This window comes from Phyllopteryx taeniolatus, chromosome 15 (genome assembly GCF_024500385.1).
Source record: "Phyllopteryx taeniolatus isolate TA_2022b chromosome 15, UOR_Ptae_1.2, whole genome shotgun sequence".
Classification (NCBI taxonomy): Eukaryota; Metazoa; Chordata; class Actinopteri; order Syngnathiformes; family Syngnathidae; genus Phyllopteryx; species Phyllopteryx taeniolatus.
Window position 1 is genome coordinate 12,296,926 of NC_084516.1, and position 22,018 is coordinate 12,318,943.

The 22,018-nt window shown below is 39.8% G+C and overlaps 1 protein-coding gene across 6 annotated transcripts in view; it reads right to left on the reverse strand.

Annotated features, from left to right (window-relative positions):
• The window catches only part of LOC133490236 (AF4/FMR2 family member 1-like), a 38,200-nt gene that overhangs the window by 3,970 nt on the left and 12,212 nt on the right, over positions 1–22,018 (reverse strand). For 2 of the 6 annotated variants that reach the window (XM_061800046.1, XM_061800042.1), the window contains exons 7-19: positions 21,131–21,191; positions 18,021–18,156; positions 13,333–14,100; positions 12,499–12,590; positions 7,230–7,431; positions 6,394–6,467; positions 6,257–6,320; positions 4,859–4,995; positions 4,293–4,364; positions 3,393–3,486; positions 3,280–3,314; positions 3,031–3,212; positions 628–2,729 (exon numbers count right to left, since the gene is read on the reverse strand). In XM_061800046.1, the coding sequence (XP_061656030.1) occupies positions 2,593–2,729; positions 3,031–3,212; positions 3,280–3,314; positions 3,393–3,486; positions 4,293–4,364; positions 4,859–4,995; positions 6,257–6,320; positions 6,394–6,467; positions 7,230–7,431; positions 12,499–12,590; positions 13,333–14,100; positions 18,021–18,156; positions 21,131–21,191 (2,054 nt within the window). In that variant the 3' untranslated portion in view covers positions 628–2,592. Of the gene's footprint in view, positions 1–627; positions 2,730–3,030; positions 3,315–3,392; positions 3,487–4,292; positions 4,365–4,858; positions 4,996–6,256; positions 6,321–6,393; positions 6,468–7,229; positions 7,432–12,498; positions 12,591–13,332; positions 14,101–18,020; positions 18,157–21,130; positions 21,192–22,018 lie in introns of those variants that run through there. The other 4 variants (XR_009792136.1, XM_061800043.1, XM_061800044.1 and 1 more) reach the window with 4 other exon arrangements.

Below are 22,018 nucleotides of genomic sequence, written 5' to 3' on the forward strand. Positions count from 1 at the left end.
TTCCGTCCTCAAGGACGAACGTCAACAGCATGGTAGTACTTTCTTCTCAGCTCTCTGAAGGATAATGTACATTTTTATCACCAATGTGAATTGGTTGATTGTTTTTCTGATTTTACTGTTTAATGTTAGTCGTTTTTCACAGATGAAGAACAACTATTAACATTGACGTGGTGAGTTGTCCATTTCTGAAAACCTAAGATTTTTTGGGTTAGTTGAAGAAACGTTAACATTTCACTTTTAAGTTGCATTCAGCAACCCCAACTTTGCGGATGAATCAAGACGCGTAACTTGGATAATGTTGTGACAAATATAAATTTCACCCTTTTTGTAATCTAAAAACACAGTGGTATCTTGATTTTGGAATGCACCAACTTGTGTTGAGAGCCAAAGTATGAGGGACACGCGAGCTTCAGATACATTGCGTCAAGATGGCAGAGAGCACCACAACAGCCGTCCAGCATCATGCGCCTTACTCACAATTTTAGATACGAGTAAACTGAGCTCAGTCATGGAATGAATTACATTAGCACTACTGTATCTAATCGGGTCAAATAGACTGTACACAACACCTAACTGAACTGTATTTGTGTTGGGGGGGGGGGGGGGGAATAAAATGTAAACAACAAATTCATTTCCAGCATTTATTTTTCTCTGTACACTGCAACAGAAAATCTCGAGATATTCCACAAAATCCAAAAACATTCCCACCTTCCAGTACATTCGCATAGTCATGATTATCATCTGACAAAGAAGTGTAAATCCATTGCAGAGTCACTCGTTAACGTTTGCCGCAGGTTGGAAAAAAACTACACCGATGGTAGGAGAGATAATCCCCGAGGGCAAGCTGTGACACTTTCATGTAATTTTTCTTTTAAATTTTTGGTGGGGAAATAAAGATTTTTAAACCATTCCTCTTTGCTTTCATCATTCAAACTACACACACCAACTGAATAAACTATCGAAACCAAGTGGGGTGAATTTCTCCCCCCACAAAACGTGATTTTTTTTTTTTTTTTTTTTTTTTTAAATGCACAGGTCCAAACAAAATCCTCAGTGATGCACCAACAAAAGCTTCATAATTAAAAAAAATGAAAATAAATCAAGCGAAGGCAAGCACTTGGTGCTGTTTGAAAGTTAAGTACTTTTTGTTTGATGTACTCCCATGTCAACTGAAACGTGACTCAATCTTGCTATTATCCCAACTCAACACTTTTTTTCAGCTAGTGTACCTAAAAAAAGGGGTGGGGGGGAAGCCCTGTGAAAAAGACATCTGCCTCTGGGGCTCCAATGGTTTCCTCATCTAAACTCAAAGGGAAAGTGCACGGTTTGTACAAGAAATATATATATTAACAATAAATTATAAAAAATAAAGTGTGCTCAAAAACATGATTGGCAATTGTACTATGAAAGTTGTCCTTGTCACTAGGAAAAAGCTGAGAGAATAAAGGCACTTTACCTTGTGCTTGCTCTTCACCATGATGCCATTAATTGTACTGGACAACAGTGAAAAAAAAAAAAAAAAAAAAGACTAACTTGGTCTTTCTAAGCAAGTGGTGATGTCATAACAGTGACCCCTTCCTATTGGCGAATTTGATTTTGGAGCCTCTCTTTATTGGCTAACAAACTCACCTATTGACTGTTTCTGTGCTTTTTCTGAAAAGCCCTGCTCACAAAGAAAGTAGTTAGAGCTTTGCTGCAAATTTGTAGCATCTTGGTGTCAAGGAACTATGTTCAAGTGAAGGAAAGAGCTATTAGACCGGCCAAAGCCCTGTCTATTTGAAAAGTAGTCATTTGGCGCCATCTTACGGCATCTACATGCAATTACTTGTAGATTTAAGCTATTTGTGGCATGGCTCGAATAGCGAGTTGAAGTTGACCAAAAAAATTTGCAGACTTCACACACAGTATCAGAGGCCCCTGAAACCCCTTACATACCAGCCATGTAAGTCTGCTTTTTTGGACCTTTTCCTGGCTCGCTGTCCTGTGTAAGGATACCAATGCAGGATGAGGTTGACACCAAACTTTATATTGCTCGTGGTTCATAATTGCCTACAGATGCAAAAGTATGGCACCAAAGCACTACTTTTCTATCAGACAGTGCTTTGGAAGTCTAACAGAAGCTCCTCCCTTCAGTTCAACATAGCTCTGTCGCTGCAAGATGCCACAAGATAGCACCAAAGCACTACTTTTCTATTATACAGAGTTTTGGTGCCATCTTGTGTTCGTGCGTTTCAGAAAGAGACCAAAAACATCTAATAGGCAAGTTTTTCCGCAAATAACAACTACATCTATAATAGGTGAATTTGTGAGTAGTGAATCGCGATTAGGTGAGGGAAACCTGTATAGGTGAATGTCCAGGTCATAGAAGTATCAGGACAACAAAAAGCTGTGATAATAATCAATCACAGCCATGTTCCTATTTAAAAAGCAATTGTATATGACTTGGCCTGATCTGGGGGCATTCCAACCTGCTTTCTAATAAGTGCAATTTATTTTATTAACTCACTGCTGAATCCACTTAAGCCACAGTTCTAGTCCTCCTTCAGCACGTGACCCACACACCGGGGTTCGAGCATGGGGCTTTGGGTACCTTCAGTGGACGTTCATTTGGGTTTTTGAGCTGTCTAGTCGCAGCCACGCCACGCCTTGTTGGGTGTAATGCACCATGGAGCGCACGCTAGAAGTCAGGCTCAGCGGGCCCACCACGGCATCCAGCTCTGCCACAAGACCTTCAAAAAAAAAGATAAATCACTGCTTTTGCAACATGTCTTTGGAAATGTTCAGTGCGATCTACTCTGATTGCCTTCCGGCCGGCTCCTTTCTTGTCACATGGAAAACGATTCTGCTCGTGTAGTCTGTTCCTTAGCGGGAATTGAAGTCGGTATTCATTTTTGGAAAATAGTGGCCTGACTTACTGACTGTAAACTAGGTCCTCTCGGCCATGTTGTAAGAGGAGGCAGCGCACGACAGATCTCGACAATGAATGAATATGTAATTTCAGTTTGTTTTTGAAAATTAGCGCCTCCTTACCGCTGCCTTTGCCCGCCATCTGGTCCGCCTGCTCCCACAGTTCGTGAGCGCTCAGGAATAACGTGGTGATGTTGACATAGGAAAGCGCCACCTGCTCCACGGCGACTGGAACGGCCACGGTGTTCCCACTGCCACAGGCTGGGGACGGGATGCCGACCATAGGGGACGGCGTGTTCGGGCCTCTACGAGGAAGACGTGACAGGAAGGTAATGTGTGACGGGGCCACAAGACGACGTGATGCTACCTTACTTTGTGGCGCAGATAGAAGACTCAAGTGCAGGATTCTGGAAGAGAATTTGAATGCATTGCATGCAAGACTGCTGAAAAGTTGATGAAATCACAACGTGATGACAAATACTGACATTGAAGTGGTCAGTGAGCATCTTTGAGTACTTGAGCGCAGTTTTGTGCTTATGGCGAAACATCGCCATCTGCAGGAGAGACTGGCACTTCAGACTGTAACACACCATGAGGGAGAGGTTCAACCTTCATCACTACAAAAGCTCTAAGTACAAATTAAATGACCGTCTCTCAAGTAAAGTTTCCACCAAGCAATCCGTTGAACTATCCGTCCATCCATTTTCCGTACCGCTTATCCTCTCTAAGGTTGCGGGTATGCTGGCGCCTATTTCAGCTGACTTGGGGAGGGAGGCGGGGTACATCCTGAACTGGTTGCCAGCCAATCGCAGGGCACATATAAAAAAATTAATAAATAAATAAAAGAACCATTCACACACATGGGTAATTTAGAGTCATCACTTAACCTAGCATGCATGTTTTTGGGCTGTGGAAGGAAACCGGAGTACTGTCGAAAACCCACACAGGTACAGGGAGAACATGCAAAGTCCACACAGGCGAGGCCAGATTTGAACCCGGGTCCTCAGAACTGTGAGGGAGATGTGCTAACCAGTTGGCCACCGTGGCACTGCGTTGAACTAGTCACCTTTATTTACTTCTCGATAAAGAAACTCAATTTATCCAAGAGGAGACTGAGGGCAGCAAGAAAACAGCAATGGGGAGACTAGAGTATAATACTTAAGAGTGAAGTGTATGTATATTATTAGTATATGTATTTTTGACATTTTTGGCACATATCCTGAAATTATACAATGACATGGTGGTGAGGAATCTACCCCAACCAATATGGCACTCATACAGCACCAGGTACTGGAAATAGTAAGTGGTTAATAGCAATTAGTGGAAAATTGGCACAAGGAGCTGCTTGGTGGAAACAATGCCAGCTTTCTGATAACTGACCGTACCATAATGCTACAAAGTCCTTGTCTGAGGGGGGGGCAGTCATGTCTGCAGAGTTCTTAAGCTTCAGGACAAACCTGTGGAATAGTGGCATTTTGTTAAAAGAAGAAAAAAGAAAAAAAAAAAACATGCATCAACGGCAAAAACAGTACAATGAGTGAACCCCCGCTGTGACACATTCTAGTATAGAACCCAGTATAGAAAATTGATTGAAATATACAATATTTTTTGGGAGGGGGGGTTTGACAGTTTTACAGTAAACTTCAACTGGGAGTGACCTGTTACTTGCAAGCACGCTTTGGCTCTCATTTGGAGAACTGTGTGAGCTAAAGAGTGAGAACAGGTGCTAAGGAATACTTTTATATATATATATTAAAAAAATTAAAAAAAAAGAAAAAGCGTGCATCATAAGTTTAAAGCAGTGATGCACCGAAATGAAAGTCAAAACTACATAATATAAAAAAAATAGTAATACGTATACCGCAGGTCTTCACCCATTGCATGTGGGTCGGAACGTATCCCCCGCAATAAACAGGGGTTCACTGTATTGCAAAGACACTCGCGCTCTTACTTGAGGAGCTCCACCGTCTCAGCAAACATGGTGTAGGAAGACATAGAAATCTGCGGGTCCTTCTCCATGGCGATGCCACTCTCCACAAAAAACATAGCGGCGTCCAGGTAGTTGAACGCTTTGCTGCGTTTATCTGACTACAAGAGGAAGCCCACCAAAGCCTTTTAAGGTTAGCTTACAGTCCTGCACTACGGGGATGTCAAAAAAATGGTGGCAGAAATTGGTCCAGACTAATAAATCCACGGTCATCCGCAGTCAGCTGAATCACCTCAAAAAACAACAGGCCCACCCTCTCTCAGCAATGTATTTATATTGCCCGTAAAATAATGCTATGCTGTTGTGAGCTTCTTAGTCAAAATGCTGAAGCTATGCTGACAACGTGAGACCTCATTACTTTTAAAGTGTTGGCTAATCTAACAAGCCTAGAAATATGTACTTTTATTATTCCGATGCCAAAACTAAGCGAGATAAATACAGACTCTGGAAAAAGCCAAGCAGAGTCCATATAGTCATAGTTAAATGTATTATCTGTAAAATAATGCTTAGCTGTTGTTAGCTTAGTGTCTAAAATGCGAATGCTATTCTACCAACATGAGGCCTAGTTACTATCCACATTGCTGGTTAAGTTAACAAGGCAAGAAATTTTTTATTTTCCATCTCCTAAACTAACCCAGATAACTGCAGTCTGCATGAAGCTGAATGCTCTTCCCCATCAGCATAGTTGAATGCATCAACTGCAAAATAATGCGCAGTTGTTGTTAGCTAGTTAACCAAAATGTTAACACTATGCAACCAAAATGAGGCCTAATTACTTAGCCTAGTTATTTATCTGTGGCGGCTTAGCTAATGAGGTTAGGATGTAAACTAACCAAAATAAATGCATGCTCTCGATCTGGGATATCAAACTCTTTTTTGTCTCGGGCCGCATTGTAGTTATGTTTTCCCTCAGAGGGCCATTACAACAGTGAAACCATATAAATGTTTAATCATCACCGAAACATTATTACCATGACACAACAAATTGTGGGATAACTAGTTTTGAAATCAGAAGACAAGGATAATAGTTTGTTTAAGTTACTGTATTGTTTAAGTTACTGTAGAAGAAGGGTTTGGTAACAGAAAAATGCAATATCTCAACATTATTGTTTATTATTGTGACAATTTGGAATTTGGGTACAGATTTTACCAAGAATCACGGAAGTTGACGAGCATGATTTGCTTTCGCGGGCCACATAAAATGATGTGGCGGGCCGCATCTGGCCCCCGGGCCTTGAGTTTGACACCTATGCTCTAGATAAAGCTATGAGGTCATCCGCATTGTATGTTGAAATTTAGTTTTCCTCTGTAATGACCATTCCACTAAAAATCAAGAGATTTGGAAAGGATTTAGTGTCAGACCTCAGCATCTGCTTTGTGCTTCAGTCGTTTGGCCTCCTTGATGTAGTGCTTCACTGGATACTGCCTGCAGAAAGTCACTGGATTACTAAAGCCCACTGACAGCGGGCCAAACTCACACATTGTATGTTTAATTTCACCTGTCTTCAGATCTTAGCAAGGGTCTGGAGGTCACTACTTCCTTGGGGGGTCGTGAGGCCGACGACTGCTTCTGCTGGCATCCCAGAATGGAGGTCAAGAAGTATACTAGGTTATCCGCTCGGTCCTCTAATGGAGGGGTTCTCGAACTTTTTGGGTCCAGGAATCCCATACAGGATAAAGACCCGCTCATAATACTTATGCCAATTAAACTATAACAAATAAATGACCATGTGTTCCCCTAAATGCCATAGGAATTTAAAACCTGGCTATTTTTGAGAAAAACAGTCAGTGATGGTAAATTATTTTTTTTGTTCTTGACAAAAAAAATTTAAAAAGGTTTTTAAAAAGTTGTAAGCTTCACAAGAACAAACATTTTTTTTGGATAAAACCTGCAATGAGTTAAAGTCGTATTTTTCTAAGAAAGTTGTAATATTGTGATATCGAAGTCAAAGTTTAATGGGAAAAAAAGTCATGTTTTATCAAGTGTATTTAAAATGTATTCCATATTAAACTTTATATTCTAGAAGAGTGTTATTAAAGAAAAAGCTATTCTTTAAAAAAAAAAAAAAAAAATTTCCTGTAATAATACGCCTTTTGTTCCAACCCCCCAACTCCAAAAGAATGACCATATCCATGCAGGGATGTCAGATTATGTGATGACACATCACAATCATATCAGACCTTTAAATTTGCCGAAAGGTAAGGTCAGGAAGAGTACTTATTTATTTATTTTTAATTTAGCAGTCTCCGTATTCCATACGCAGTATGCAGGATGTGGACCTAGTTACGGCTCCCAGACCCCTGTTTGAGAACCACTGCTCGAACGGAATGTTACCTTGTCCGCGTGCATGTGCTTTGCGTGGCTGCTTTTGTTCTTGGAGGAGTCTTTGCTCTTGGGGGCGTCCTTATGAGGCTCCACACGAGATCCTTTGTGCCCCTTCTGGTCTTCACCAGAGTCTTTTGGGGGCTTCTGCAAGTATACCTGCTTTTTCTTGGTCATCTTGTGCTGTGGCTCATCTGGTTGGGTGGCACAACCCCTAAAGGATTAGAAGATCAAAAAGTGGTTAACACTCAGGAATGCACATACAGTGGGTACAAAAAGTATTCGGGCCCCCTTAAAAGTTTCACTCTTTGTTATATTGCAGCCATTTGCTAAAATCATTTATGTTCATTTTTTTTCAAATTAATGTACACAGAGCACCCCATATTGACAGAAAAAAATGAAATTGTTGAAATTTTTACAGATTTATTAAAAAAAGAAAAACTGAAATATCACACAGCCATAAGTATGCAGACCCTTTGCTCAGTATTTAGTAGAAGCACCCTTTTCAGCTAATACAGCCCTGAGTCTTTTTTGGAATGGATGCAAGTTTTTCACACCTGGATTTGGGTATCCTCTGTCATTCCTGCTTGCAGATCCTCTCCAGTTCTGTCAGGTTGTATGGTGAACATTGGTGGGCAGCCATTTTCAGGTCTCTCCAGAGATGCTCAGTTGGGTTTAAGTAAGGGCTCTGGCTGGGCCATTCAAGAACAGTCACAGTTGTTCTGAAGCCACTCCTTCGTTATTTTAGCTGCGTGCTTAGGGTCATGGTCTTGTTGGAAGGTGAACCTTCGGCCCAGTCTGAGGTCCTGAGCACTCTGGAGAAGATTTTCTTCCAGGATATCCCTGTACTTGGCCACATTCATCTTTCCTTCAATTGGAACCAGTCGTCCTGTCCCTGCAGCTGAAAAACACACCCACAGCATGATGCTGCCACCACCATGCTTCACTGTTGGGACTGTATTGGACAGGTGATGAGCAGTGCCTGGTTTTCACCACACATACCCCTTCGAATTAAGGCCAAAATGTTCCATCTTGGTCTCATCAGACCAGAGAATCATATTTCTTACCATCTTGGAGTCCTTCAGGTGTTTTTTAACAAACTCCATGTGGGCTTTCATGTGTCTTGCACTGAGGAGAGGTTTCCGTCGGGCCACTCTCCCATAAAGCGCCAACTGGTGGAGGGCTGCAGTGATGGTTGACTTTCTAGAACTTTCTCCCATCTCCCGACTGAATCTCTGGAGTTCAGCCACAGTGATATTTGGGTTCTTAACCTCTCTCATAAAGACTCTTCTCCCCCAATTGCTCAGTTTGGCCGGACGGACAGCTCTAGGAAGGGTTCTGGTCCTCCCAAATGTCTTCCATTTAAGGATTATGGAGGCCACTGTGCTCTTAGGAACCTTAAGTGCAACAGAAAATTTTTTGTAACCTTTTTCTTATCTGTGCCTTGCCACAGTTCTGTCTCTGAGCTCTTCAGGCGGTTCCTTTGACCTCATGATTCTCATTTGCTCTGACATGCACTGTGAGCTGTCAGGTCTTATATAGACAGGTGTGTGGGTTTCCGAATCAAGTCCAATCAGTATAATCAAATACAGCTGGACTCCAATGAAGGCATAGAACCATCTCAAGGATGATCAGAAGAAATGGACAGCACCAGAGTTAAATATATTAGTGTCACAGCAAAAGGTCTGAATACTTATGGCTGTGTGATATTTCAGTTTTTCTTTTTTAATAAATCTGCAAACATTTCAACAATTCCGTTTTTTTCTGTCAATATGGGGTGCTGTGTGTACATTGAGGGGAAAAAATGAACTTGAATGATTTGAGCAAATGGCTGTAATATAACAAAGAGTGAAACATTTAAGGGGGTCTGAATACTTTCCGTACCCACTGTATACTGTTTAAAATAACACCAAGACAAGTTTAACTAAAAGCCCTTTTTCCAACAAGCAGGACAGTTTCGTCGGGTGCGCAGATTTCGTTTCGTTTATTTTGCATTTCTACTGACAAAATTTGTGAATGGTACCAAAATAAGAGGCACCATTCCATTTATATTTAAGCCTATCTTTTGACAGCAGGAACGTGGGTAAAATCCCAGTTCACAGACGCTGTTGTCCAGTCACCAGGTGCATAAGCCACTTGAGAAAAATAAACACCTCCCTCAAATAGAAGCCTCTCATTTCCCATCAGATACAAAAAAAACAAAAAAAAAATTATCTCAGGTCATGGATTGCATCCTCTATACCAGGGGTGGCGAACCCACGGCTCTCGAGCCGCATGCGGCTCTTATGAAGGCATATCGAAGTTTGGGCTTTTTAATGTGCGTGCGCGCTTTGTTTGAGTTCATTATGGTATTTGCGTGCGCTCTTTGCTTGAGTTCATTACAGTATTTTCGCAAAACTGGCTTGCGCATTGAATAAAAATAGCTTGAACTTTCCCAGTCGCATCGCGATCTTTCGACAAAATAATTTGTCAAATTCCCTCTCAAAATGGCAGGGGAAAAAAATGCACAGTTAAATGAAAATATGTGGATGAACACAGGACGTTTTTACCAGAGTGGGAGAGCTCATATTTTTTTGTTGAGCGCAACGGCAAGCCACTCTGCCTTTTGTCTCAGGCATCTTTATCGCATTTCAAAGCTTCAAATCTTCAGCGACACTTCAGCTCACTCCACGCTAAGATCGACCTGGAATTTCCGAAAGGGACTGAACTTTGCAGTCACAATTTGGTCACTTTGAAAACTCTGACAGAAAAGTAGATGCAGTTTTTCCAAAAAATAATGAAGCATCCAGAGACTAACGCTTGCATATCAACTGGCTTGGAACATTGCCAGGGCCAAAAAGCCATACAATGAAAGTGAATTTATTTTTTAAAAAATGCCTCGGTGACGTCGCTGAAATATTGTGTCCTGAAAACAACAAACTTAAACGAATGGTATCATACCTTCAACTCTCTCGGCACACTGTTGAACAGAGAATATCGGACATTAGCACGGCTATTGAATCACAGTTGCACTCTGACCTCCAATCGTGAGTATTTTAGTGTTGCATTAGATGAGAGTTGTGACATACAAGACAAACCTCAACTGGCAATATTTACGGACTGTGTCAAACGATTGTTTGATAAAAGAAAAACTTCTCGATATCGTGCCATTAAAAGACAGGACTCGTGGAATAGATCTGAAAGAAACGAAGGCTGCATTTGGGAAAGCAAATGATGTTCATGTGTATGATGTGGCTCTTTGCAGTAACAGTAAAAAATGTGGCTCTTGATCTCTGAGTGGTTGGTCACCCCTGCTCTATACATTTGAGAAAAAAACAACACCTGCCTCAAGTGGAAGCCTATTTTTCCCATTAGGAAATTTTGTACAACCTGTACTTGTACACGTTCAAATATGTTATCATCATCATCCACAGTCGTCATGTGCATCAGCCACTTGAGAAAAATAAATGCCTCCCTTAAATGGCCTCTTTTTCCTCCATTATGACAAAAACAAATGGCTAGAAGCAAATTACCTCAGTTCATAGACACTATCGTTCAGTCACCAAGTGCAACAATTAATCAACAACTATTTTGATCGATTAATCGTTTTGAGCCATTGTTGAACAAACTGTCCAAATCCTGTGACTGAATCCAGTAAATATTTTGGGATTCCTGTGGTACTCCATGAAAGCAGACTGATTGTCTATGTGTTTAATCAAAACAAGACATTTGCAAATATCTGCTTTCACTTTAGAAAACTAATTAATTTTTTTAAAATGTCCCTATTGTCTGACATTATGAACCAAACCAATAACTGAATCATAATTTATGGAAAGAAATGAGGGTTGCAACTAAAGATTTTATGAATCAATTAATCTGTTGATTATTTCTGATTAATCGATTAATCTGATTAAATAATACATAATCGTTATTTGCAGGCGTCGTATGAATAACCTGTAAATTACATTTAGTATAACAAGAGCAGCCTCGGAAGTGTATAGCAAATTAGTAGCTCTTTTTTGTTGTTGTTTTGTCCCGTTCAGCTGTTAGGTCAAGCAAAAAAGAGGATATGTATCCCTTTTATGCCAGAACAGTTTTACTGTGTCACAGTGGACTTTTTTATACTGCTGCTGTGGTTTCTTAGTATTTTCATGGATATTCGTATTAATCATTACCCAAAAAGGACGGTGAGTCCATCACTCCCTCTCGTGTGATATTTATTGAGTGTTGTTTATTTGGTTTTGTTTAATCATTAAACAAAACCAATTAAAAATAACCAGTTAAACAGGAATCCGAAAAAAAAATTTGCAATAAAATTTAATGCAAAATACATTTTTATCCGGTTATCCGATTAATTGATGGAATAATTGATGGAGTAATCAATTCTAAAAAATATTCAATTGTGAAAGCCCTAGCATCAGCCACTTGAGAAAAATTATCCCCTCTCAAACAGATGCCTTTCTTTTCCCATCTACATAAAAAAGGGTAGAAACTTTCTCAGTTCATAGACCCTATTGTTTGCAATCACCAGGTGTATCAGCCACTTGAGATAAATGTTTCCCTCAAATAGAAGCCTATATTATCCCATCAAGATAAAACAAAGGGAAGAAAGTAATTAAGTCCAGATGCTATTGTCCACAATCACCAAGTGCATCAACCACTTGAGAAAAATAAATCCCTCCTCAAATAGAAGCCTCTCTTTTCCCATCATGCAAAAAACAAATAGAAAATGAAATTTATGCAATAGAAGACACAATTTTAAACACACGATAAGAGTTACCTGCTGAGCCAATTTGAATACTCTTCCCTTCCAAAACAGCAGCACTGAGGCAGGTCAATAGTCTCAGTGCATGTTAAATCTGAGGCATAACGGAAGAGTCGGCATGTATTCGTGCCTGAAGTATGCGTTCACACAACCATTGCTGCTTCCCGCATTCAGATCAGTCAATGAGTGTGTGACGCGCCAAGGGGCACCAAGCATCTTGGGTGTTAAACGTCACACTCTAGTCGCTATCCGCCACCATTTACCCTCTGATGTTACGCGGGAAGTTAATTTGCAGGTCAAGTGCGACCCCTCCGTCACACTATGATACCTTACACAAAGGACAGCGAACCATGAAAAAGCCGGCTCCAATAGCTAGTGTGAAAGGGGCTACTGTGTTTTAATTTGTTAAAGTATCCAATTCAGCTGTCCCAATCACTCTAGATCAGGGTTTACCATTCTAAACTGTCTAGTCACCGTGGCGACCTGCAATAGTGTACTGCACTGCTTGGTGTGAATTTTGCCTTTCATGGAACCTACTCCACTTTCACAGAAGAGTCCTTATTGGATGAAGTCCTCTTTTTCTCCAGTTTCTGCTTTTTTCTGGGAAGAGTCTTGTCGTCCATGTCCATCTGCAAGTTGCCAATCACAAGTTTAAAATTAAACACAAATAGGACATTCTACAGGCATGTACACTACCCACAAAAAGTTAAGGATATTAGGTTTTCGGGTGAAATTTCAGGATTAACTTAAAATGCACTGTAACCTTTACAGGTAATTTAACTTTCTCTAATCTTTTGAATACGCATGTTCAACTGTTCAATGTTTCAGTAACCAACCCTTTTGCACAACTTTATCGCTAAAAAGGAGCTGAATGACAACATTTTCCCCAGCTGTTTGATCCATGAATCAACCAATACAATTTCGAAGGCCATCCACTTCTATGCCTTTCTGTGACTCTTCCAGTCTCCATTGCAACCTCCAAATGACACTAAGCTCAGTGCCCACTTCCCTCTGAGAAGGTCCTGTTCGAAGTCTCGCGGCAGCGAGGTACTGTTGATCAATTGTTAGGTGTCGTCTTGGGCTCATGATGCCGAAATGTGAACAGCATGATGAAGAGAAACTTTACATACTAATACTAACTGAATCAGGAAAGGGTTAAACACTTGTTGTGAATTTTAGAAAACAGTAAGTTGAGCAAAAAGTACTGAAACATTGCTGAACATGGCTGGACATGTACACTCAAAAGTTACACAAGGTAAAATTCAGTTTGCCTGTAAAGGTTTTAGTGTATTTTGGGTTCATCCAGGAATTTCATCCGACAGCCCAATATTCCAACTTTATTATGAGTAGTGTGTGTTTACTAGAGCTCACGGTTTGAGGTAGAGTCTTCTTGCTGGCTTTAGGGGGTTTCCAGGTCCCTGCCTTCCCGGGTGTCCCCTTAGGGACTCCTGAGAGCAGACTGAGGTCGATCTTTACTAGTAAGCATCCAGCAGGCCTAGCGCAGATGTCCTGAGATTTAGGGACATGCCCAGAGTTCTTGCAGGACTTGTGGGTTGTGACGGACTCTACTTTGGGAATGGTTTTGGCCTGTTGTACGATTTCCACATTGGCTTTGCTACTGCTGATTTTTAACATGGGAGTTTGGCTGGAAATATGGCAAGAGCAGTGGTGGGGACATGACGGACACAGAGCGTCACGTTGGACCACCTCGGGCCTGGATTCATTCTTCTGCACCTCCGCTATCTTAAAAGTCCTTTTACTCTTAGAGTCACTGCTAACGTTATTCAAGTGTTCCGTTTTCGTTTTGACCATGGGTCTGTCTGAGAGAGGGGGTACTTTTCCTGCTAAAGTGTCCTCACATTTCACATAACCCTTCTGCGGTTTGCGCGCACCGTGCTTCCCGGAACTGCCGCTCTCATGAGAACTCTCGCCACAGGGCTGCACTTCTGGCAGGTTTCCGCTTTGCTGCGTTGACTGGGTTGCTTCCTCAGTAAGGTGTTCGGAGCCGTGCGGCGGGTTGCGAGCATGTTTCTCGCAGACGACGTTGGATCCACCTTGGGTCTCATTGCCGGAGTTCGTTTGGCTGGACCGGATCCAGTTGCCCAACTGCCAGTTGCCACACGCTGGCGCAGCATCAAGCTGGTGAAAGATGGCAATTAAAAAGTGCAATTCAGCAAAATATACACTCGCCAGCAACCTTTATTTGCTACACCATCAGAATATGTGAGCTGTAGCAAATGTCTGGCTCCGGACAGATAAAGAATTTCCTCATGTAGTGTCCAGTTCCTTCTTTGATCGCTACTCTGCATTGCTTCCAGTGTTAATTTTGTTGCCGAAAATTTTTCGTTATGGTAATTGACCTCCCCCCCCTTCCCCCCCGGCTAAAACAAGACGAGGAGTACATAAAAATGTATTTCCGGGAACTAAGACGATGAAGTATAATTGACATTTTTGTGAACAGATCAAAATGAGACGTAAATGCCTGCTAATGACAAGATCCAATTAGAACAAATTTTGTTTGAAGGTGGGTGAATTTGACAAGAGAACCAATCAGAACGACGGGATAAGGAAGTAACGTAGCCAGTTTGAGATTGAATCCAGCAGCTGCGAGCGGCCAGGAGCCTACAGCCATATAAATATAAAATAACTACACTATATCTATGACCGCTTCTGCATTAGAACGCATGTTAAGAAACACGACCAACTGGAAGAGACAATTACAGTGCAGTCAGCTTCAATTCCACGCAAGCACAGGTATGCATGTTAAGTTATTAAATATACAATTTTTACCAATTATTTAGTGTGACTTTCCTACATTTTTGCTAACCCTCCTGTCGCCGTTTTGCATTGGCATGGGGGAGACTAACAGTTGTGTTCATTATGTTCATCAAACAAGCTGTTATTCATTTAGCCATTTGTCCACAGAAACCGCACACTTTTTTTTTTTTTGTAGTTTTTAGTTGATTCTGTGTTCTATTGCTTATTTTTTCAGAAATATGATTGGAGGTGTCATTAATGCACAGTTTCTCAAGTGTCTGCTTGAACTCCAATTCAAAGCCAGCGTTTGGGCAGTCGATCGGGAGGGCGGTGGGGGTGCACACAGACAAAAATTTTACCGCGGAAGGAAATGCAACAAGAATATAAGCAGGCTATGAAGACGTGAGGAGGACATGAAAAAAGCTTGTGTTGTCACGAATGTGTTTTGAATTACATATCTTACCATTCCTTAACACATACATATGGTTTTCATTTCATTTTGGTCACTGGCTCCAAACATTTCATGCCAAATACCTACTCTCCAAGTAGCACAATTATGACCATAATAAAATACAGAAGTGTACTCGGCCTAAGTGCTCATAAAAAAACATAGGAGTTGTATTGTAAACACCTGCAACATGCATGCATTGTGTGAACAATCACAGATTGTGCTTGAATATGAAAAAATAAACTGTACTTAAATGATTCGATAAAATGCACACAAAAGTTAAAATTGTTCCTAAATAACTATTTGATAACAGTTCTAAAATATGAATTGCAAATATATTGAATTTAAGTTAAATACAACTATTTATTTTCACATGTACTCTCCTGGATTAAAAAAGGAAGAATCTTAAACCACTAACATTATGTTACATATTTAATTCAGTGATTCCTTTACTTTACTTTCCCCACTAAAGGGAGGAGAAATATCACTTGTGGTACTTCTATCACACTTTAAGAACCGCTGATCTAGGTGAAAGTAATTACTTTCAGAAAATGAAGAACTTTACATATATACCCTTCACACGTTTTACTTTAGTCGACTAAATTTACTGGAGTTTTCGTCAACTAAAACCCCAATTCCAATTCAGTTGGGACGTTGTGTTAAACAAATAATAACAGAATACAATGATTAGCAAATCATGTTCAACCTATATTTAATTGAATACACTACAAAGACAAACTGATAAGCTTTATTGTTTTTAGCAAATAATTATTAACTTACAATTTTATGGCTGCAACACGTTCCAAAAAAGCTGGGAAAGGTGGCAAAAAAGACTGAGAAAGTTGAGGAATGCTCATCAAACCCCTGTTTGGAACATCCCACAGGTGAACAGGCTAATTGGGAAAAGGTGGGTGCCATGATTGGATATAAAAGGAGCTTCCCTGAATTGCTGTCATTCACAAGCAAATATGGGGCGAGGTTCACTTCTTTGTGAACAAAAAGAAAATAGACGAACAGTTTAAGTACAATGTTCCTCAACGTACAATTGCAAGGAATTGAGGGATTTCATCATCTTCGGTCCATAATATCATCGAAAGGTTCAGAGAATCTGGAGAAATCCATGCATGTAAGCCGAAAGGCCGAAAACCAACAATGAATGCCCGTGACCTTCGATCCCTCAGGCGGCACTGCATCAAAAACCAACATCAATGTGTAAAGGATATCACCACATGGGCTCAGGAACACTTCAGAAAACCAATGTCAGTAAATACAGTTTGGCGCTACATCCGTATGTGCAACTTGAAACTCTACTATCCAAAGCAAAAGCCATTTATCAACAACACCCAGAAACGCCGCCGGCTTCTCTGGGCCCGAGCTCATCTAATGGACTGATGCAAAGTGGAAAGGTGTTCTGTGGTCCGACGAGTCCGCATTTCAAATTGTTTTTGGAAATTGTGGACGTCATGTCCTACGGGCCAAAGAGGAAAAGAACCATCCGGACTGTTATGGACGCAAAGTTCAAAAGCCAGCATCTGTGATGGTACGGGGCTGTGTTAGTGCCAATGGCATGGGTAACTTATACATCTGTGAAGGCACCATTAATGCTGAAAGGTACATACGGGTTTTGGAGAAACATATGCTGCCATCCAAGCAACGTCTTTTTCATGGGTGCCCCTGCTTATTCCAACAAGACAATGCCAAACCACATTCTGGACGTGTTACAACAGCATGGCTTCGTAGTAAAAGAGTGCGGGTACTAGACTGGCCTGCCTGCAGTCTAGACCTGTCTCCCATTGAAAATGTGTGCCGCATTATGAAGCGTAAAATACGACAACGAAGACCCCGTACTGTTGAACAGCTGAAACTGTACATCAAGCAAGAATGGGAAAGAATTCCACCTACAAAGCTTCAACAATTAGTGTCCTCAGTTCCCAAACGTTTATTGAATGTTGTTAAAAGAAAAGTTGATGTATCACAGTGGTAAACATGACACTGTCCCAGCTTTTTTATAACGTGTTGCAGCCATAAAATTCCAAGTTAATGATTATTTGCTAAAAACAATAAAGTTTATCAGTTTGGACATTAAATATATTGTCTTTGTAGTGTATTCAATTAAATATAGGTTGAACATGATTTGAAAATCATTGTATTCTGTTTTTATTTATGTTTAACACAACGTCCCAACTTCATTGGAATTGGGGTTGTATAATCTTATAGTATTTCATCAATTTAAACTATACCGTAACATTGTAGAGGGCAAAATTATGTCTTAATCTAAATTATATTTTAGCTGAAAGACTAAAACTAAATAAAAATTTGCTTTCAAAATTAACACTGGATGTTACGTAAACTAGCTAGCACCTACAGCTAGCTCCCGCGGCTAGCACCTGTAGCTGCTAGGATCTCTAAACTTGCAACAAAACAATGGCTGGCGAAAAGAGAACGCCTGGTGGACTATAAACTAACGATTAATTTGACTCACACAATGCTGTGGACACCGAGGAGAGCACTTAACTACTTGGTACCTGCAAAGTCATCGCAGGACACAGCTGACATGGCACACAGTCGCAACATACCCGGTAAGACTAATATACAATTTTTTTTAAATATGAACTACGCCAGTGCATGTACACCAAACAGAATATTTATTTGAAAAACTGAACAAAAATACGGATAATACTTCATGTTTCGAGCATGGATACCAGCAAATCAATGGTGCGCATTATACATAGGTAGAGTGGTTTTCCTGATTTTAGGGCTGCATATTATACTCAAAAGCGTGTTATACACGAGTAATTATGGTAATTGAGGTATGGAGTCTATTAGCGCTGAGCCACTAATTGAAAGACACTACCTCAGTTTTGTTGCTCGTTATCAATCCACAAGGCTCATCGACAATGCTTTCGGCATCCGACTCAGATCTGGAGCTGCTGTCAGAGTCACTGGAGCTCGCCGACTCCACACCACTGGAATGAGCCTCTTTGTGCGAACTACAACACAGCATAATGCGATGATAACCGTGCAACCAAAAATGGAATTTACTGCGACATCAGAAAGAAAAGTCTGGCTGGTCAGTATAATGAGTACAGAGAACCCTTGACTATTAGTTCGCTATTCAAACTTTCACTTGCAGTGGTGCTCTGAGATACGAGTTTAATTCATTCGTTGACCACACTGGTAACTCAAAACATCTTAAATCGTCGCATTTCCCCATTGAAATGCATGGAAATACCAAGCACATTTCAGCCTTGCAAGGAAAAAAAGTGTTTGAGAAAAATAGCACTATATAATCTAAAAAAACATACAGTAATGACAAAATTAAATAGAATTTAAAAAATTTCATCGCACTTTCTCCAATTTATATGTTGCTCATATTGGTGTGCGCCTTGACCTCTTGGGGGCAGAATAAGACAGACATACATATTATACAGTACTGGGGCTTCAGCTCCTCCCTCGGCTTTTCAGTATGGCAGTAATATATTGGTCGTTTTTCACAGAGGATAAATAATATATGCCTGTGAGTATTTGTATATGGTCTGACTACATATATTGCTCTATTGTTTGGAAATCCATTGTTTAAAGGGTAACAACACTGCCACAAAGGCAAATTGTTAGCCCGTGTCCCTATGAAGTTTCCCATTGTATGTTAGCATTAAGGTAGCGGAGGCTAAGCGGTTGTTTTAAATACACTTTGTTTTACGTTTAGTAACAGTAACCTTCAGCTAAGAGTGGCAATAAACAGCTTGAAGCCTCTTTTTGGAAGAATATTTACTTATTATATCTATATCTCTATATTATATCTGCCAAACTGCTGCTTGTTGTGAAATGACTTGAGACACTTGCCACCATACAGCGCTCGTATCTCACGTTTGCACTCACAAGTCGAAGAAAAAAAAATTGGCTGATCGACAGTTCTTATCTCCAAAACTCCTATCTCAAATTGATAAGCATAGAATCAGAAATGGAACTTATGACAAAGAAAATGGTCTGGTGAGTAGTTTTACTTCACCTTGGTTTTATTACACACTGGTTGACTTCTTTTGGGAATGTTGAAATGTAAACACCACGTGTACAGTTAATAAAGGTAAAGGTTTGACCCTGCAGTGGATTAATTCTATTTTCATGATGTACTATGAGAGAAGCTAACAAATGGACTGTTTGTTCTTGATTGTGAACATGAGCAATGTTTAATTTAGAAACTGATTGCTCAAATGTGACTGTACAATGTGACTATTAGGGTTGAGCATCGTTTGAATTTGAGCGATTCCGGTCCGGATTCCGGTTCCTCATTTCAATTCTGGTTCCAAACGATTCTCGATTCAGATTCTTTTAGGGGGCTGGGTCAAAAAAAAGTTTGCATGGTTTAAATAAGGGGTGTCCAAATTACGAACATCCATTTTCTTAGCAGCGTGCAGCATAGACTAAAATGAACATTTAACTCGGGGTTCTTTATAACCAGTATAGATATTAAACCTATGAACTAAAGGGCAATGTGTGTGTAACTAACCCCATTGACATAATAAATATATCAGTGTTAAAAATAGTTATTTGCGACCGTTTTATCACATCAAATAGTTTGTGTGCAAGTTTTAATTGACTTCCTGTTTTAAGCATGTAGCCTTTTATTTTGAAGGGTACGCACCGGTACGCAGCATTTTGGCAATTTATGTAACTTCACACGAAGCCGGTGAAAGCTTCAGTAAAATGAGAAACGAGAAGGCATGAAAAAGAGTAATGAATGGAACTAAATGCTGTGTAAAACGTTGATCCCGTTACCTACCCATCGATAAGGCACAAGGTTAGTGTTTGTGCTATTGTGAAACAACGTTTGTGTGAATTTTGTCCCAATCCATTGTGATGTAAAGTTGCTAGTTTGACCTTTGGTGAAGTTTTCGCTCAATGTTACGCTTGTAATGTGACTTTTCTTTCCAGTAAGGTAAAATCATTTATATTTTATTTTTTGTCTGTCATCAGCTCTTACTTTGATTTGAAGACTAAAATAAATGCTAAAAACCATCAGTGCAAGAGTGCAACCCACCGTTTAACTTGTTAGCTGCCTCAATGTTGGCATAGATGTATTTTAATGTTTCACACCCACCCAAATTGACTTGAAGTTCCGCATGGTGTAGGCAGAAGTTCGGAGTGGGAGAGAGCACATCAGACTTCTACACATCGCGAAAGCCTCCTTTGCACAATATAATCTTATTCCAAGTGTTGCACTGAGGCAAGTGGTCATTTATTTTAATAAAGTCAAGAAAAACATTTGTTTGCCGCCACTGTTGGGTGCAAGCACGTCTTCGTGCGCGTTCTTCTTCATTGGTTTTCACCACTTTCGTCTTCGGCACTGTAGGCATCTAAACTGGGAGCCAAAATGTTGAAAGTTTGAACAATTCCGGGAGAACCGGAATGTTAGTCCCGGTTACAATCGATTCTCAATGCCCAACCTTATTGACTATTGTGACCACAGTTACAATTTTAATTGTAAATTAATTTATTTTAATGTCTTTAACTATTGTATTGTAATGAATCAATATCATTATATATCACTGTCTGTAATAATATACTTCCCATTTTGCCCTAATTGTACAATTATTACAGTGGCATAATTAGACTATGTATTACATACCTGTACCATATGCCAACATCAAAATCTTTAGTTTTTTATTGTTTAAATTATATTTCAATTTCTTTGAATATATAGGTGTTTATGTGTAAATATTGCTGTTGTGATCATTTAATTTCCTTTTGAGGATGAATACAGTGTAGTATTTATCTATCTATCTGTGGATTGTTTTTCCATATTCTACTCGTGATAGACACCAAGTGGACAGTTCGATCTAATCACGGCAAAATGTTATTTTGAAAATTAAGAATCAACGGGTTCACGTCAGTTCAATCGCCTTCCGCTCACTCAGTTATAGCCATCTTTGGTCATACTTGTGGGACGAGGAATTTGGGACTCACAATAATTTGGAGCTTTGCAGGTCGAGATGGCGAGGATCTCCAGGAGAGCGGTGGTGGCTTTCTAGAAAAAGAAAAAAAAAAAAAAAAAAAAAGAAAACATAAGCCCAATAACACCAACAGAAAAATTTGTATTTGTTCGAGTGTAATAAATGAACCTGAGAAGCCCATTTATTTCATCATTCACGAACAGTCTTTCAGCTGTCATTCTAACACAAACACGTACACTTACAATGTTTACTGCATCGGACCCGACTACGGAAATTCACACTTGTTGCACAAACATTTGACATTGTTTTGCGCAAGTGTTAAATTTGAATTAAGACCACATTTTCCATTCATAAAAACAAACACTGGTGAGCTAATGAAGCTTGAGACGAGATTATTTTGTATTATAGTTGAATATTTAAATATCAGAAAAAAACTATTTGAGTTGATACTCAATATTTTACATGGTATGAAACAGACCATTTTTCTGGCACATGAATCCTTTTTAAAGTCAAATTCAATAAAACATATGTACACAAATATGAAGCTCATCTGTAAGAGAATAAATTAGATTGGATGATCCCTCATGAAATATATTTTTTAATTTAGTTATCTGCATTTATCATACAGTATGTAATATTTTTGTGACACACGTACAGACATTGTGATAAGGTAGATTTTCTTCATTATTTTTGGCCAAGACGAGATCAGACAAATCAACAACTATGAAAATTAAACTGTGTGATCCCTGATATAGTGTATGATTTGTAATGTATTTGATCTTACAATTTAAAATATATTTTACATTATTTTATTCAATAAATAAAAATGCCCATGACGAGGAGAACTGTCAAATTATACAGTATGTTCAAAGATTATATTTTATATCATAAAATTGATAGA